This window comes from Pungitius pungitius, chromosome 1 (genome assembly GCF_949316345.1).
Source record: "Pungitius pungitius chromosome 1, fPunPun2.1, whole genome shotgun sequence".
In the NCBI taxonomy this organism is placed as follows: Eukaryota; Metazoa; Chordata; class Actinopteri; order Perciformes; family Gasterosteidae; genus Pungitius; species Pungitius pungitius.
Genome location: NC_084900.1, coordinates 8,536,994 through 8,555,159, shown reverse-complemented (window position 1 = coordinate 8,555,159; position 18,166 = coordinate 8,536,994). Strand labels below are relative to the sequence as shown.

Genomic DNA, 18,166 nt, shown 5'->3' with positions numbered 1-18,166 from the left:
CTCTACTTGCCATTGAAGGGGAAAGTCAAGTGGCTCTTTGGATTATAATTATTGGTTCATTAATGTGTGACCACTTAAATGTTGCAGCCGTGTGAAAAGTGGGGCTTATTTGAACTACATACTTAAAAGAGCAGCCTCTTAAATTTGCTCCAAAAAAGGTCCCCGGATTAATTTATGTATTGTTCAACGATACAAAATCCTGCCCCACGGAGATAAGAGATATGATCTTGTCTAGCCATGGATGACAACAAAAGTTGACACGTCACTCTAAATTAAATGCTTCTTCTTTGTCTCTTTCTTCTTTTGTGCTGTTCCACAGTTGCCTGCGTAGGGTGTATGATTTTTATCAAACAATTGCTATTAGGTCAGTCTATATTTAGACACTAAAGAACAATACAGTAAAAAAGGTTAATGTCCTTTGACGAGGCACTTGCTCACTTACTCCTTTCCTTCCTCTATTTCTTTGATCCACTCTTCCTTTCCCCTCCCCTCCTCACTTCTACCCTGCCACTCTCCTCTTATTCATTTTCTTAAGATAACAAAAATATGAAAGGGCAACTGAACAATCAAGAACGCGCCACTCCTTTCCTGTGACCGGCCCGCCTGTGTGTGTTGGAAAGATCAGCCCAGCTAAATACGCCTCGAGTGAGCGATCAAATGTTACGGCATATGGGGAAACTGATCCTCCTGAACCCACATCAACACGCAAAAAAAAAGGGCCGGGGAAGGCATACGGCACATCGCCACCCTGAGCCGAAAAAAAACGGCCGCGACTCCACCCGGGCCAATCAGAGCGGAGGACCGGAGAGGAGAAGCAGCCTGGACAGAGACACATGGGATAAATAGAACAAAGAGGCCGTCAAACTGTTTTATGGCCGCGATGGGAGAGTAGGCAAGGTGTTTAGAGACAGAGAAGGAGGGGGGGGGGGGGGGGGGACACTTAATACCCCTGTGAAACATGGGACTGCTCTATAAACTCCTCCTATGACGCCTCGTAATATTTCCTCGGAGTACATCATTGAGACGGCACTCTCCTTTTCCCAACTCTCCTCCAGTATCGCTCTGCCGTACATCCGTTCATCCCTTTATTTGGTGGCTTCATATTTCTTTGGTCTGGTTTAGCAACTGAGCCGACAGGCTCACATCCCGAGGTGAAGAAGCATTGAGATGTATAGAAAGAGAATGAAATAAAACATGAGAGATGTACAAGGGGGGAAAAAACATCATCTATGAAGGGGAAAAACAAGAAGGTCGTTCCAAATGTGTCAAATAAATACACTCTGAGCAGGGCAATAACATACGAAACAAAAATAGAGGCTGTAGTCATTAATCTCTCACAAGACTACTGTAGATCAGCGAGGGCAAACAAACCAGCGTATGAGCGTGTTATCAACCGTGGAGATTATGAAGAAAAAAAAATGAAGAAAAAACAACCTATAAAACAATTCCAGTTTCATTTCTACGCGGCTCGACACAAAGCTGCACTGGCTGAGCAGAGCGAGACGAGCCCAGTGTTCACACACACACACACACACACACACAATCACTTTAAAAGGAAGCGTCTGCTCAGACAATAGATCTGATACCGTGCAGTGGCTCAGTTGTTCTCCACACGGGGAAGAGCTGCAAGAGTGTGCGTGTCGCAGAGAGTCGCAGTGACAACTGCTGTGCCATGTGCGGTAGCAGATAATGTCAACACAAAACGAAACGCGTGACGGACCGAAGAAACCCCGAAGAAAGGAGAAGGAGGGAGGAAGCCGTCACATTATCTACAGACACACTCAACTTCCCCACACGAACCGCTCGCCGGGTGGGTGTGTGTGTGTGTGTGAGTATCATGGTTTGTGCGTGTGTGTGTGTGTGTGTGTGTGTGTGGCTGTCCGCGTGCTATGTAAACCCCTTAACATTAACAAGTTAATTCATTGTGGATGTTTGACTTGAGCCGTGAATATAATCTGTTAGATCTCCACTTGTACCTGCCAAATATCGTTCTACTTGCCATTTAGATGGCTCGTTTAAAAACGCACACACACACACACACAGAAAGACAATTAGTCATCAATTATTTAACCCTTTTTATGGTCATTACATTTTTTCAGGGAGAAATGCAAAAAGAAAAAGTTCTTACTCATAGATTTGCTGCCCCTCTATTTCATTAGAAATGAGTTCATTGGTTGGTTGAACAAAATGGGACATTTTAAGATGACAGGGAATTAAATTTTCCCAATGAGGGGTTAATAAAGCACTTCTTAAAAGACGGTAAACGAGGGGAAATCTGTAATCAAATCAGTCAAGAAAGGTCGTTGTGCTGGTGATGGTCCTGTATACAACCCCCCCAATTACTTTTTTACTTTGGAAAAACACCATATACAAATACCATTAGCAACCCAAACCACTCACACCACTTATAACATTCATACCAGCGGCAACTCCAGGAAGTATGTGGTGACAGTGTGTGTGCATGTGTGTGTGCATGTGTGTGTGCTACCCCTCAATCCCGCTAAACTAACCACACACCAATAGGACTTTTGTGGCAACTCAATTCCATCCCTCGGGACATCTAATGAGCTAAAGCCCAAGAGCTATTGGCATAGCCTGTACACCTTAAGGGAGGAAAGGGAGAGAATGGAAGATGGGAGAAATAAGAGAGGGAATTCAGAGAAGAGGGGAAATGTTGATAAGTGGGATGAGGGGGCAACCAAAATCCCCAGAACACCCATCTCCCTGTCTGAGCAACTTCCTGCCCACTTTCCCACGCCAAAGAGGCAGAATGAGGGAGATTAGACGTGTTGTTACAAGAAATTAAAGAGCAATAACTCTGGTAGGATGGGAGGACCACGTAGAAAAGTGCATGGGTGACGTGAAGATGGGGGAAGAAGAAGGGAGATGGAGAATGAGGAGGAGATGGAGAGCAGACAGGGAGGAAATGTCATCCTTCAGTTTATATTAGAGGAGAAACTTTTGCCTTCTCCCTCTGACGGTTACCAGCTTCCCTCCGAGAAAGGAGACCCAGAGGGGAGTAAAGAGGGGTGGGGGGTTGGGGGGGGGGATAAATCAAAGGTGGATTAGCCGTGTAGAAAAAGGGCAAGAGCCGACGGCTAAAGTGCTAAAGGACAGGCAGAGTCAAACCGGGCCACGGGGAGGATTAGCCGCAGAGCCGGTTTACAATTAAAACTCACCCCGACGTGGCAGGTGATGCCGCCCTGCGCTCAGTCGAGCTTTCCCCTCCGTTTACTGCAGGCATCACTTTTGGCGACGGCGGTGTGGAAATTGCAAGAGTGCAGAAATGTTCTTGAAGAACTTCTGACCTGGGTTTTTTTTTTCTTCCCCCGCCAGGCTTCGCGTGGCGTTGTTCTTCAAAGCCAAAACCAATGATCAAATACAACCTCATTCTAACATCCTGTGTCTCTCCTCTGTAAACAATTCATTCGCTTTCCAACGAAGGGAGCGTAAGATTGTTATCTAATTAAGAAGGAACGTATTTAGTGAAAGGATGTAAAAAGAAATAGCAAAATAATCTGCAGTACAGACGAGGACAGAAGGGCGAGGAAATGAGCCCTTTTAGGGAGACGCTTGTGCAAAATGTAATTGTTTCAGACAGAAAGTTTTTAAACCCGTATAATAGGTTTCCTTTTCAGTCTAATCAACTGGTTCACTGTGACATGATTGATGACCGTAGATCAAGATCCCTCCCAACCTCTTCAGAGGAGCTTTTATCCGCTCTCCATCCGTCCGTCTAGCGGTTACTTCCCCTCCAGTGGCCTGTTCATCAACTAAATACTTAAAACATATCCCTTTTAGGATATGCAAAGAGAAGGTGGAGGCGTTTAGCGGAGAGGACAGAAAAAAAAAGACACACACAGGATATGATTCAACTTCAGCGCTGAGGGAATTGGCTTCCAGACTTGACACCAGGTCATCGAACAGTTACAAACCAAAGGGAGGAATAGATGTTGTACCGCTTGAACTTCATAAGAACACAACAACAGAATGGGAGTGAATTTCCACTGAACATGTGATGGGCTTCTGTGGTCTGACGTGCGTTTCCTCTGAATAGCTGCTGCACGTGAACTGGGTCAAAGTTGGGAAACTAGTGAAATATACACAGTTTAATTAAAGCAACTGCTTGAGACACGCCTTCCTTTTGTGAAGCATAAATCAGCAGCGTGGGATTATGTCTCTCCGAAGTACGACGTCAAATAGCATCAACAATGTTACACTAACATCTGGCGCAGCTGGGTTGTTCAATTTGGTCCTGGTGTCATTCGTTTGAAATATCTTGGTGAAATGTAACCCTTGTGCACTCTACTGAATTTATGCCTGCAGGTCGCCCAGCTCATGTAACTGAACTTTTTCAACTACAAATGCATTACTCATCATACGTGGGGTCATGCTAACTTCATCTCAGAGTGTAAGTAGAGGACAGATTATAAGAGAGTCAGAAAGGAAAGAGGAGGCGGAGGGACAAAGGGGCGAGTGCGCGGTGGGGTGTGTCCGCATCGGTTCGCTGCCCAGCCACCGTGTGCTCGTGCCCGTCAAGACACTCAAGCGTTATGGGGAATTTCAGGGCCCCGAGTGCATGCCTTGCAAGCCGGACATTACGCAAAGATGGAGGGAGGGAGATAACTGAGAGGCAGCGGAAGAGGGAGCGATGTTGTAGATTAGCAGAAAAAAGGATGGGGAAAAAAAAAAAAAGAGAATATCAGGCACAGCTGACAGAGTGTCAGGAAAGAGACAGAAACAAGTGAAACATTGGAAAAATAGTGATATATGGATAGTTATTTAAAGGAAGATGTTAAACAAAGTGAGGCCTGCGGAGAAAGTGACACAAAACAGATGGACAAATGGAAAGGAAAACGACATGGGATGGGAAGAGGAGGAACATCTGGAGAAAAGTTGAAAAAGCATCAGATGGAGCGAGAAAAGAAAAAAAAAAAAGAACTGGAATGAGATACACCAGATTTTAAGGAGACATTTTTTTTAAACAACAAGGCATGAGATGAGACGGTAATGATGGATGACGGATGGAGCGAGAGAAAAAGGCCGGATCGTGCTCCTCTAGGCTGCAAGTCAGGGGTCACTGGAAATATACTGAATTGCACCTGTGGACCCGAGACTAGTTTCCTCTTATCCTCAGTCCTCAAAACCAAAGCAACAAATGTGGTACCATCCTCATCGTCCTCGTACCAGATAAAGATCAGTGCTGCATCCTTCTCAACACGAAGAAGAAAGTGCTACATTCCACCTTTACCAGAGATTTGGGGAGTTCTGGGCTTTTGGACGTCCTCCCAAATCTAAAAATGACTGGTGGGTGATCATGAGTACCCTTATCCTCACAAAGAACATCTCTCTCTCTCTCTTATCTCCCAATGAATGGAATCCTGGAAGATATCAGCAGGGCATCTTTCGTTGAAAAATGGACAACGTTTAACATCGACAGTAGAAAGAAGAGCAGAGCGGCAAAAAAAAAAAAGAAAAGAAATTGCACAGGAGATCAAATAATTTGGGTGCTCTATTCAGAGAAATGAGTTCCTTCCAGAAGGCCCGTGTCATCGGTGTAAATGCGTATTAACTGATCTCATTAATAATAGCTGGTTATCTGTGTTGCCGTGTCCTCTTTCTCTCCAGCTCTGGTTCAAACTCTCCAGGGTGGCAACGTTTCTCGTTGCTACTGTCCAGATTTAATGAGCCCGATTCAAACCTGCGTCATTGCAGGAACTTGATCCATGAGAAAGTTTAACTGACAAGCGACGTCTGGGACGTGGCATCACAACGCAGCAGCAACTGGAGAATAGCGATTAAAAATACATTTAAAAAAAACACGATATCGGGACAGCGTTGTCAAAAACGCAAAAGGAAAACAACCATTAGTCACCGCTGGACTCTACATTTCTACATTCCCACATGTCCCGGCCTTTTGGCCTTGGTGGTCTGACGATTTTTGGGGCTCATTTCATTTCCTGCGGCCAACAGCAAGCTGCGCTGAAGCTTCTGCAGTAAGAATAGCAGCAACAATCCAGATTAGTCACGCCAACATATACAAAGACCAAAAAGGCGCCATGTAAGTAAAAAGAAAGAAAAAAAAAATAATAAAAAGCCAAATAGGAGCCCACGCGGGCGCTGCTTTGTGCCCGGGCAGCCGGACGCCGACTTGTAGTCGCTGTAGTTTCAAGATAAAATCTGACACTGCAGTATGTCAGAGACATTTCATCCAAGTTTCTGTGATGACGCTCACAAGGGTTCAGGAAGGCCTCCCACTTGCTCTCTGTGGTTTTCTCATTTTCCATCTCCTCGACGTGGGGTCTAAACGGTCTCTCGTGTCAAATTGTGCGTCTTTGTCAAACTGCTCGTCAAAGGATCCAGTGACTCTTCACCAAACAGTGTCACGGCTGCACCTCGGGCGACGAGTGGCCTAGAATCGCGATCACGCGCACACACACACGCACGGGCGCGTGTGCAGGATAGAATGTGTATTTGAAGCCTCTGTCTGTTATGTGAATACACAAACGCATGCAGACATACAACACAACGTGTGTTCCGGCCCAGATATGTCCTACACACAAAAACACACACTCTAAATACAGACACAACGCAGTGGTAATATTGGCTATCAACGGGTCATTCCTTACATGCCGGAGAAAAACATGGAGAGCGATTAGATGGAGGAGGTGGGATGAGTTATAATTGCGCTGCCTTGAAATTACATTTGATCCAGGAGCTCTCACAAAATGTTCTCTGAACATCGCACATACACTTCTAGAAGAAGGACAGACAGATGGAGGGTAAAGGACAGCAGCTCAACAAGGTGGAGGGAGACAAACACACTGAGAGGCCACTGTGCATTGGGGGGGGGGGGGGGGGGGGGGTTTAAAAGAAAACAGCTTTAATACATCTGCAGTAATCAAAATCTCAAAAGCCTGCATCCTGCTGACTCACTGCCTATTGCATCTGGATAATCATGTCAGCTAAATGCCTAAAATCCAATATAACCAAACTAATGGCTTAAGCGCAGCCACCAAAGACATTGGAAGGGAGGGAAGGCAGTTGTTGCAGAGTACAGACGGATGGAAAGAGATGCAGGACTAAAAGGATGGAGACCACAAAGACTCCAGCGAGAAGGAGGAAGGGGAGAAAGAGGGGGCAAACAAGGCCGGGGCAAATTGATGGAAACCATTTTGGGTGAACTAATGCACTGGATGTAACCGCGACAGGAGACAACAAGAAAGGAGGACCCAACAATGACTCGGACAGACGACCAGAGAGGAAGAAAGTGGTTTGGTTCAAGTAAACAAATGGCTTTTGTTAATGCATGTCTTAATGAGTCCATAATTGCATACATTGTGACCAACTTGTTTGTGGGTGTGTGTGTGTGTGTGTGTGTGTGTGTCTCACCAGGTTGGATCCTCCGGTCCAGTAGAGGTAGAATCCATCTGGGTCAACTTTCAGGGTCACTAGGGTGGGCGGCCCACTGTTGGGCTCCTAGATGACAACAGAAATGGAGACGTTAAGAGTGACGACCTTCATTTCCACCAGCCAGGAATGTTAACATGACAATGTAGACCATGCCAAAGCAATTGCTGGTTTTTGGGAACATTTTTTTATTTTCCTTCAGTTTAGCCATATTACCTAAAAGCAGCCCATTTAAATGTAAATTAATAATAGAGGGTATTTTGTTGCTTCCGTTCTTCCTTTTTTTTTTAAAACAAAAAAATGAATGGGTTAATGTTAACTCCACGGCACGGTTTGAAATAGGTCTACTTGAGCTGGGATTTTGAGTCCCCGTGAATTTGTTTCAAAACTGAACAAAACACACACAGAGGTGTAATCCATTCCGTATGCAGAGAATTAACTTTACTCGAGGTAGAAGACAATATGGCCGCTTCTTTACAGAAGTCTCACCACATCGTACAAAAAGGCAGAGTGATGGTGAATTCGTGGCCGCAGCTCCACAGGCCGACAAACGGGGCCTCAGCATGATGGCATTGTAGAGATACGGTGGTATTGTGGGTTTTCGATTCATGTGTCGCGCAACAAGCAGCAACTGAAGCTGCAACTGAAGCTGGAGGCCACACAGTTTGTCCAGCATGAAATGTGTCGTGCAGTATAATAACGGCTCATGCACCAACGTGTCATTAGCATCGTCATTATGGGGTCATATGCCACCCACCCACACACACACACACACACACACTCATACAGCTACTGGCTGTGAGTAATCCCAGTGGTAAGCGGTCATACTCTTGTCCAGCAGACAAACACACCGTCCAGACATCCTGGCAAATGACGATGATGACCCAGATTGGTTGTTATTACAGTGACGGATGCTCATGTACACGTCATCATCAGGTGGGAAGTCAGGCAATAATTTCCTACCTACGTACTGTTGGAGGAATATAGTAAATTTACAAAAATCACAGAACACGGACAGGTAATACCACCTATCAACGGTACTTATTGAAGTGGGGTGGAACAAACACAGCGACGGACAAAGCTGAAACATTAATAGTCTTATGCTTTACATAAATGTGCAAAAGTTCAACATTTAAAATGTCTTTTCAGACTGAATGATTTCAAACTCTGAATTGATACAAATGAATTTCTCAATGAAGCGGGATAAGCAAATTATCCAGTGGTAGGTCATCACCTCATGGGACTCCATGAAAGGACTGGACTAGATGCACAATAATCATGCTTGCCATGGACAGAGGAATACACATTGGTAGGTTAAAAAAATGAAGGTAAAAACTCAATAATACATTTTGGAGAGACAGTGCACTTCATTTTATGTATTATAAGCAGATTCCATTACCTTCAGACAGGACCTGGCTAGTTGTTGACTCCTTCACACTAAGCTTATCATGCTTTTCATCCATCTCTACACAAGACAGTGGACCAACGCTGGACTATTCCGTAAGGGATTCTCCTCAATTTTAACGTTTGACCCATTGCCCCATGAAATGCACATTTGCAGTGCATTTCATGGCTGAACATACCTTGAGTTTAGGCTCCAAAGTCGGCTAACGAAGAAGGAGACAGCAGGGAGGGGTTAGACTTTAGAGTGAGAAAAGGACATGGGGGAATATTATACAACGGAAGAAAGATGGGATGAAGTTGGATAGGAGATGGATTGGGAGGAAAGGGTGGAGGTTGTTAAGGAGAAAGAAAGAAGAGCATGAAATCACGAATCTTTTAGAAGCAACAATAAATTCTGGGGTTTTAAAGTGGGCATCCGACCTGGAGCCACACAATCAACTTCCAATGGAACCTGAGCTTGGATATCTGCCGCACAACAGCTCGCGTCTGTTCTGCTGACAGAGAATGATCACAATACAAGGTGGAACAAGTTTGGAAGGCCCAGGAGGTTTCCACAGCCAAAGTGGTGAGAACAAAGCAACGTCCGTCAACGTTACCACAGACTACTAGGTTTTCTGTGAAATGCAAACCATTTGCAAATCAGAATTCCTGTCTCGAGCGATAAAGGCAAATGATTGAGTTGTTAAAAATTCCTGGAAATCTTTGCTGCGGAACACACAAACAGGGCGAGCGCCCTCACAATGGACGTTCGGAGCCTTTGCAAGCGCCATCGTGGAAACGTTTTTAGGACTTTAGACTCTATCTATATAGGATCATGCAAACATAGAATGTACATTATATTCCATTTCTGCACATAATATCTGCTAAATCCTGCACCTTTAGGGGTATGGGTTCCATACACACAATGAACTGTGGCACAGCTGCTTGGCTCTGCATTGGACTACAAGCGCTGTAAGAATGGAGAATCCATTAAAACTGTATTAAGAGTGCGATAAGAACTATGTTTTCAACCACAGTCCGAAACCATTTACACCCCACGTTTGAGAATAGATCAGGATACAGCAAAAATGAATATGTTCTGTTCTAAATTTGTCGCAAATTTAACGTCATCAAAAAAACAAAAGGAATTTGGCACGTACATAAAATATTCTGCGCTCTGAAACATTAGGGGCGTGTCATCTGAAGGCTCTGAAACCTCGCCCAATCAAAAGGTGAGAATAAATACATACAGTTACAGTGTGTATGTTGGCATCTCATCACAGTAGTTTGGCACAATGCTCTATTGTGCACTAAAAACAAACAGGGTTTAGGCCTAAAACCATAATTACATTGTTCGGCTGCAGACCTCTTCAAATGTCATCGGGCCCAACGCGTCCGATACCGAAACGAGTCATTTTGCACTTGTTGTGACACTAAAAATGAATTATCCAAAGTTTAGCAGCTGAGGCACGAGCAACAGAGTAGGCTATGGAGGAGCATGTGGCTTAGGCACAGGTTTAACTGTAAGAGGCATGTGTACAGTCTGCAGGGTGGCTCCCATGCGTCACCTAACTGGGATTTCAGACCTGCTCCGAAAAAAGAAAAAAAAAACACAACATCTGAGATTTTAGTCCGGCCAAAACTTTTAAACTGTAGACGTCACGCCACACTATTAAGGACGCAGTCGAGATCCAGCATTCTTTTAGACAAGTCAGAGCGGTACTGGTTAGTGCAAGTACGTAGCACAATGTATTGTGCGTTGTATCTACAGAGTGCTGCAGACACCGTAGGAGGTCCCCCTTTCTGCACAGTGTTTATTGTTGGAAACCCCAAATGGGTTATCGAACCCGTTTCACAACAGGCTCCGTTTATGTAACATGTTATCTTCTTTGCCGTGTAGCATGAGGAATTCCACTAGGATCGGGATACACATGGACATTTTCCCCAGAGGAACGCGATCTACAGGCGCACGTGACCAGCCGAAAAAACAACACCTCCAGTCCTCAAACCGCAGAGACTGGAGGCCGTAAAAACCGACACACACCATTTAGGTCGGACATATTTGCATGTGGTACCTGCTGAGCTTTCCATACCTGGCAGTTGTTGCCAGGGTACCCATTTACCGTGACACACACACACACACACACACCTTGCTGTATCATTGCGTTATTTATCTTCCAATCTTTCCACACAAGTTCACTAATCCATTCAACTTACTTTATTTGGTTCTTCTTTTTTTTATCAATGGGTTGTTTAAAATCAGGCAACTTCCAGCTTCAAAAATGTTTATTTAAACCCAATGCATCATAATAAATTATTATGTTCGGGTTTAGACGAAAAATCTCCATCGGCATTTTCTCACACTATTTTCCATCATCTTATAGATTAAATAAATAAATAATTTAATAATTAATTTTATGACACAATATGTCACAAGTTTCCCATCTGAAAATACATAAACAGGAAATCCTTACCTCATGCCCTCCCCAAAGTGAACATACACTCAATGTGAGAGGGTGATACGTCAATAATTGCACCTCAGCCCACTCCCAAATTAACTACCACATGTACAGACCTTCTGAATTCCCGCCTTGCTAATTTCCCTCCTTTTTCTCCCCCCCCCCCCCCCCCCCCCCCGTCTCTACCCCCTTGTCAATCATCCCTTCAATTCCTTCCCTCTCCTACACTTCAATTCCGGCTTTACCTCCTTAATTGACTAAAGACCGGGTATTTTTCTCCAGACCCCCTCCAGATGCCCTGACCCTCTGACAAACGCCATCATTACCTGGCCCTAATGTGTGTCTCTGACGGACCACCCTCTGAGCTCTTTCATGGACTGACACCAGCTAATGAGTTCCTCTTGAAAACCCACAATCTATAAGGGCATGCACATGGAGGCAAACACACGTGGATTCTGCCTCTCTTCCTAAATGAGTGTGTGTTGCATAATGCGAGTCTGGAGAAACGGATTTGAACAAAAAAAAAATGAATGCACCTTTGGTCAGCAGCAGCTTGTGGGAGCGGCGTGAGAAAGCGAGCCGGTATGCACATAACGCGAGGGTGTTTGAGCTGCTGCTGCTGCTTTGGCAACATGGTAAAAGTTGATGACAGGAGCCAACCTTTGGACTCAAGAGAGAGAGAGAGAGAGAGAGAAGAGGAAAAAGTGGGGCCAGAGAGGGGAAAATAAGATAAAGAATATAAAACTGAAAGAGGGTCAGCACAGGTTAGTGATGTGGTAAATGACATGTGACTACCTCGGTCCAACGTCCACTCAGAGAGTGCGCGCAGGTTGCATGCGACTCATAAAGATTTCGGTTTCAGATCATCCGCCATTATGGGGGATCATATTCTCCTGCACTGACGTCCACTGTTGCAAGGATACGAGGATGAAGGCAGATGCACACTTCGCCATATTATAAGCTGCAAGGAGTGGATTACACTTTTAGATAATGATACAAAAGACCAAACAGATCTCCAAACAAATAAGAAAGATGATAACAGAGGGGAAACAAAACAAAAAGACAGGAAGTAGACAGAAACCCAAAGGAGGAAGAGATAGTGATACGAAGCTACAGAAAGAATGGGGAAGAGATCAAAAATAAGATTCACAGACAAAACAAGGTCACATGTGTAGCGTATGGAAGGGAGTGGGAGTTGAGACGGAGCAGTCCAGATGTCTGTCCCACACTTCACATGTGGCTGTGGTTGACCTTCCAACCCGCCCCCCCTCCTTCCCTCCTTCCCTCTTAGCATCCATCCATCGCCCGTTTCTCACCACTCTGTCAGGATGTCAGCCGTGTTTCTCGGGATGGCGTCAGACCGTCACACAAGGCTGCGTTTACTCCTCCTCCTCCTCCTCCTCCTCCTCCTCCTCAACATTCACCCTTTCACTGACCGAAAAGAAAGGATTATTTAGGGCTGCTTGCTCCCTTGCGTCTATCTGGGGGCTTAAACGAGGCATCCACTTTCTGATACGGGCACACATGAACAGATGGTGAACAAGGTGAAGCCCATTACGTTTTCCCCCCCCCGTAGGGTCACGATGACATAGCACTTCTGATTACAGAAGTGATCCGCTTCCAAAAGATAAAACACTTTCATTTTGTCAATTCCTGAGCCACTGCGCGGCCGAGCAGGAACAGAAAAACAAGAAAACAAAAAAGAAAGCAGACAAACAATTCCCGACATGCTGAAGGAAAACAAAAAAGGTCATTTGTGAGCTTATGTCGCCAAATGCCCGTACATATGCAAAGCTATCTGGGCGTCAATCTGCTTTAAAATGATCCATTTCCCTTTTCTTTACTCCAAGCCAACTGGCTGCTGCTTCAGATTTACCCAACAGACATGAGATCGCCACTCATCTTCCCGCCGCTATTCTTAATGCAAACCTCATTCCAAGGGAGTTGAGAAATAGGCAGATCCCAGAGAAGCATTGGAATGATAGAAGATCCCGCATGCTGGTACTTTATTATCTTAATCATAATCATCTTCAACCGTTGCCAAGATCACAGTTTGGAGTTATTTAAAGTGAGGCCTGTAAGGCTTTTGATTCCAACCAAAATGCAACATTTTAAATGGTACATAATGCTTCACTCAAGTCAAAGACATTGGTAAAAATGAAGCCAAAACCGTCACATTCCCAAAACTGTCTGATTAATGAGCGGGATAGTGATTCCATGTGACTTTGTTTACAAGCCCTGGTCTGCTTGTAATTGTGCAAATGTGAAGAGAAACAAATCCAATCCGAGAAACTACACTTTCCTCCATACGGGTTCCGCGCGACGAAAACATGCAAGTATGCAACTATTCTTTTGGTTTTAATTTTAAAAAACGTGTTTTGAGAGTTCGTACATATAACGGCGCATCACTGGAAGAGCATTTCTGATGCCGAGTGTAAAGATAGGATATGTTCACATTAGGTGTGCAGATGATTCAATTCTTCTACCTTTGCTCTCCCCACGACCCACCGACTGTAGCGACGCGCCGTCTGTCTCGCTGTGTTTAATTGGTCGGTTTGGGAGGAATTTTAACTGAATTCCAGTTGGGATTCATCTCCATTGAATTGTGGCCCGGGCTTGAGAGGGCGGAGCGGTAGCAGCAGCAGCAGCAGACGGAGGCGAGGGTGGGGAGGAGAGGGAGGGGGAAAATGGCTTGGCTCTGGAGCGTTGCAACAAGCTCCAACAGGAAGTCATTCAACGGGAAAACACACACCCAGAACCAAACAACCACACACACACACACACGGGCCACATGTGTGTGTGTGTGTGTGCGCATGTATACACAAGCCAAAACACAAAGGAGAGACGGTCAATTTGGAATGCATTCTTCCTCCTCCAACCCTGCATGAGTCAGGGTGTATGTGTGTGTGGGGGGGGGGGGGGGGTGTCACTTGATGGGCCTTCTGTTGCAGCATCTCAGCGACGGATGAGTGGAAGGTTGAAAAGTGAAGGAGGAAAAACAAGAGGCTAAAGGATGAATGGATGCGAGGGACGAGAGACGGACGATGAAGAAAAGCCACGTGGCGGGAGGACGTGGTGACGGGAGGACGTGGTGACGGGAGGACGTGGTGACGATGTGGGGGGGGGGGGGGGGTGAAGAGAGAGAAAGAAAGACTCGGCCCAAAAGGTTGAGGGCGGGAGGGGGAGTTTCATGTAAACAAACTGCCCTGGCCCCAGGCACTTTCTGCATGTGTGTGTGTGTCCAAAGTCTTTTCTCACTTTGCCAAATACTTAAAGCGGTCCAGCAAGTTTTTTTTTTTTTTTTTTTGTATACAGCAGCCCTAAAGATAAACTCTCCTGCTGAAACACAGACGGACACTCGAACAATCCCTGTTCTCGACGATTATTTCGGAGCTCCAGAAGACTTTAATCAACGGCGGCTCTTAGGTTGGATAAAAAGGATAAAGTATGCCCAATCAATTTAAATGTAAACATAATAAATTCAGAGCAAACTCCCCAGTGGTTCGACACTGTACGTTGCATTTTCTTTGTTTCCTATCCAACGGAGCCAGATCGAGTCACGCTTTATTTGATATGGATTACCTTCACAGTCCAGAGGGTCTTTTCTCATTTAAAAAAAAAAAGAAAGCTGCATGTGCGCTTGGAATCATTTACAAACGTTGGAAACACGGCCTTCAAACCAGGCCTTCATGTGCCATATTAAGAAGAGGTTACCTGGATAATTCATCTGCTCTGCTTCAAGCCTATCTGGGTCTATGAAATGATTTCACATAAACTTTGAGGAATGTGAGCGAGCAGCAAATGGTATTATTATGTAAATCTGTGAACGCTGCTGCTGAGACATAATTAAGCTTTACAGTGTAATCCAGCAGCAAATGATCGTCTGCATCCAAGCGTTGAATTATTCCGCTATATTAGTCATTAATTGGCATGACGACACAACTCTGGAAATAAAGTGATCATCAACGTTTCTTCAATTGACACAGGTTAAGTAAAGGGATCCTTTAGCGACGGTATTATTAGGAGATGCAAGGCATCGCAGATTAAGGCTGGATAAGTGCACAGCGGGGGGCTGAAATGAATAATAATCGTCCAATTGCTCATCAACTCATCAAATGATTTGGTTCATACAGCCGAAGAGACCAGGGAAACAGGGGATGCTAACTACCCGGAGCCCAATGGCTTGTTTTGTCCGACAAGTTTACCTATAAAAAAAAAACGTATACAATGACGTATTCGATGATAGCAATCATAGTAATCAGAGAAATGTCACGTTTTCAAAGCTGGAACCAGAGAACTTTTAACATTAACAACCTCAATAAAGAAAAAAAAACGTTTAAATGATTTGTTTTTTTTTAAAACCTCCAGCTCATTGTATGCAGATGCACAATCAAATGACCAAATACCTTGACATGCAGAAGAGAAGCCTGAGCCCAAACGATACTTATTCAAATGCTGTCATTTATTTTAGCCACAACTGACCACTAGGAGATATCTGGGATCTGATTACAGTAAGTCCCCCGAATACAAAAGCATTCCTGCAATTATTACTCCTCCACATCCCTCCCCTCCCAGATGTGTTCTCTCTCTCGCTCCGTTTATCTTGCACAAATCACATGTTGACTTTAGTGGGCAATAGCAAATAGTCTGGATTAAATTTACACAAAGAGAATGCATGCACACGGTTTGAAGTGTTCACACACTTGATCGCCGGCGTAACCCCTTTTCCCTGGAATTCCCTTTAAGAGGGAGAGACAGAGAGAGTCAGTGTGTGTGGGAAAGAGGGAAATCAAAAGGACATGGTACGTACTGTTAGCGTGACAAGACCCTTCACCCGAGGCCGCACACACACACACACACACACGAATCACGTCACCATTGCAATGTGAATCTCTGTTGCTGATAAGTGGTTTTACATTCAAAGCGGGTGTCGTCATTTGCTTGTATGCGTTTTGTGCAAGTACCACCAAACCCGACCCCGTGTCTCCAACTAACGCCTTGGACCAAGGCCGTGCTGGAACGATGGACTTTAACGGACAATACTTTGATGAGCCCCACACGCACGCACACACACACACACACACAGGCCTCCAGTCAGTGCCAGGTCAGTCAGCTACTCGGGTAATCATTGATGGCTGCGCAGACACACACACACACACATACACACACGCACGCACGCCTACTTTCTCTATAGAGATTACTGAATGGCTGTGCACTCTGCCTCATGTCAGTGACCATAGGTGTGTGTGTGTGTACACACACACCTATGGTCACTGACATGCAGGAGCATGCCGGGGTTGCCAGACACGCCACTGCAGAAAGAAAAAAAAATAAGTAAAAAGGGACGTTCAGTTGCTTCAGTTGAAGGTGCACATGTGTCCCACAGACAGGTGCTTTCTCCACTAATCCTTTGGGGGAAATACAGGAAGAGAAAGAAACAGGAACGTAGACTGAACCTGAGCCGGAATGAAAACCGGTTTGACAAGAATTCAACCCAATACACACACACACACACACACACACAAACTGTGTGTTTTACCAGAGTCTAATATTGTGGGCTTCTGTGCTCTCTGGTGAGGCTCACACCTGCACACAGTGTCCGTATCTCTCTCTCACACACACACACACACACACACACACACACACACACACACACACACACACACACACACACACACACACACACACACACACACACACACACACACACACACACACACACACACACACACAGTGTGTCAATTCCTAACAGTTGGCCTCCTGTCAAAAGCAGACTGTCACGTCGTCTGTCTCTTGAGACAGTCAAAGCCGATCGGGGAACACTTTTCTTTCCGGGATCAAGGAAACAAAAAGAAGAGTTTCTCATCCTCACCTCGTCCCATTTGATGAATTTGCCCCCCTTCTTCAGCGCTTCGTGGACGGACACGGGCTTGAGCTGCAGAGCGTGGACTCCCGGCTTGGCCCCGGCCATGGCGAGGGACTCCCTGCCCCCCGGGTGCCAACGCCTAAACTCCGGCTACGGCAAAGGTCGGACTCCCCAGGAGGAACCAGGCACACACACACACACACACACACACAAAAAGAAACAAGAGAAAAGCCCCGCTCTTCCTTCCTCCTCTTCCACCCGGAGCTCGCGCTTCTTTTCCGGGGAGAAGAGTGACTCCAGAGGGAGGGGGGGGGGGAGAGAGAGAGAGAGAGAGCCTTTCTCCAGAGCCCGACCTCAACAGTTGGTGAACGTCACGGAGAGTTTGAAGAACACGAGGAGTAGAAATCCACAGAGAGAGAGACAGACAGACGGACGGACGGGCAGGGGGACAGGACTAGAATGTCTCCTGCGCGCACCCCCGCGGTCTGCCGGTGGCGCGCCTTTAACCCCGCCGCTCTCTTTTTATTAGGAGCTTTGATCACTATATTTGTTTACTCATATGCCGAATCCTTTCAATCGCGCGCGGAGAGATCCTTTCCTTCCTTCCTCCCATCTGGTCGACCCATCTCCTCTGCTCTCGCCCTTCCAAACTTTCTCTGCTTGCTTGCTTCCTTCCTTCCTTCCTTCCTTCCTTCCTCCCTCACTCAGTCTCTCTCTCTCTCTCCTGTCGCTTCCGACTCGTTTCTTCTTCTCCACTCCTGTCCTCCCCTCACATGTCTTGTGGAAGTAAGGAGAGCGGCCCGAGTCGTCGGCAGATCGAGCCTTGTGAAAGAGGAGCGGGAGGGAAGTCGGAGCTTGTGTAAAAGGGGGAGTGTTTTAATTCAGTCCCCCCCCCCCCCCCCCGGGGCTGCCAATCCGTCTGCATGGATCTCTGAACATACATGTTATCACGGGCCCGAGGTGTTTTCTTCATCTGACATCATATTTATTTTGCTAAAAGTCTATTGGCTCAAACTTTACCAGCCCGCCCCCCCCTCCTTTTATGTTT

General features: G+C 45.7%; 1 protein-coding gene across 3 annotated transcripts in view; it reads right to left on the bottom strand.

Annotated features, from left to right (window-relative positions):
* plcb3 (phospholipase C, beta 3 (phosphatidylinositol-specific)) overlaps positions 1-17,964 on the bottom strand; it is a 37,498-nt gene extending 19,534 nt beyond the window's left edge. For 2 of the 3 annotated variants that reach the window (XM_037478460.2, XM_037478462.2), the window contains exons 1-3: positions 17,125-17,964; positions 8,994-9,017; positions 7,393-7,479 (exon numbers count right to left, since the gene is read on the bottom strand). In XM_037478460.2, coding sequence (XP_037334357.2) covers positions 7,393-7,479; positions 8,994-9,017; positions 17,125-17,223 — 210 coding nt within the window. In that variant the 5' untranslated portion in view covers positions 17,224-17,964. The remainder of the gene's footprint in view (positions 1-7,392; positions 7,480-8,993; positions 9,018-17,124) is intronic. The other variant, XM_037478461.2, reaches the window with a different exon arrangement.
* Positions 17,965-18,166: the final 202 nt, after the last annotated feature.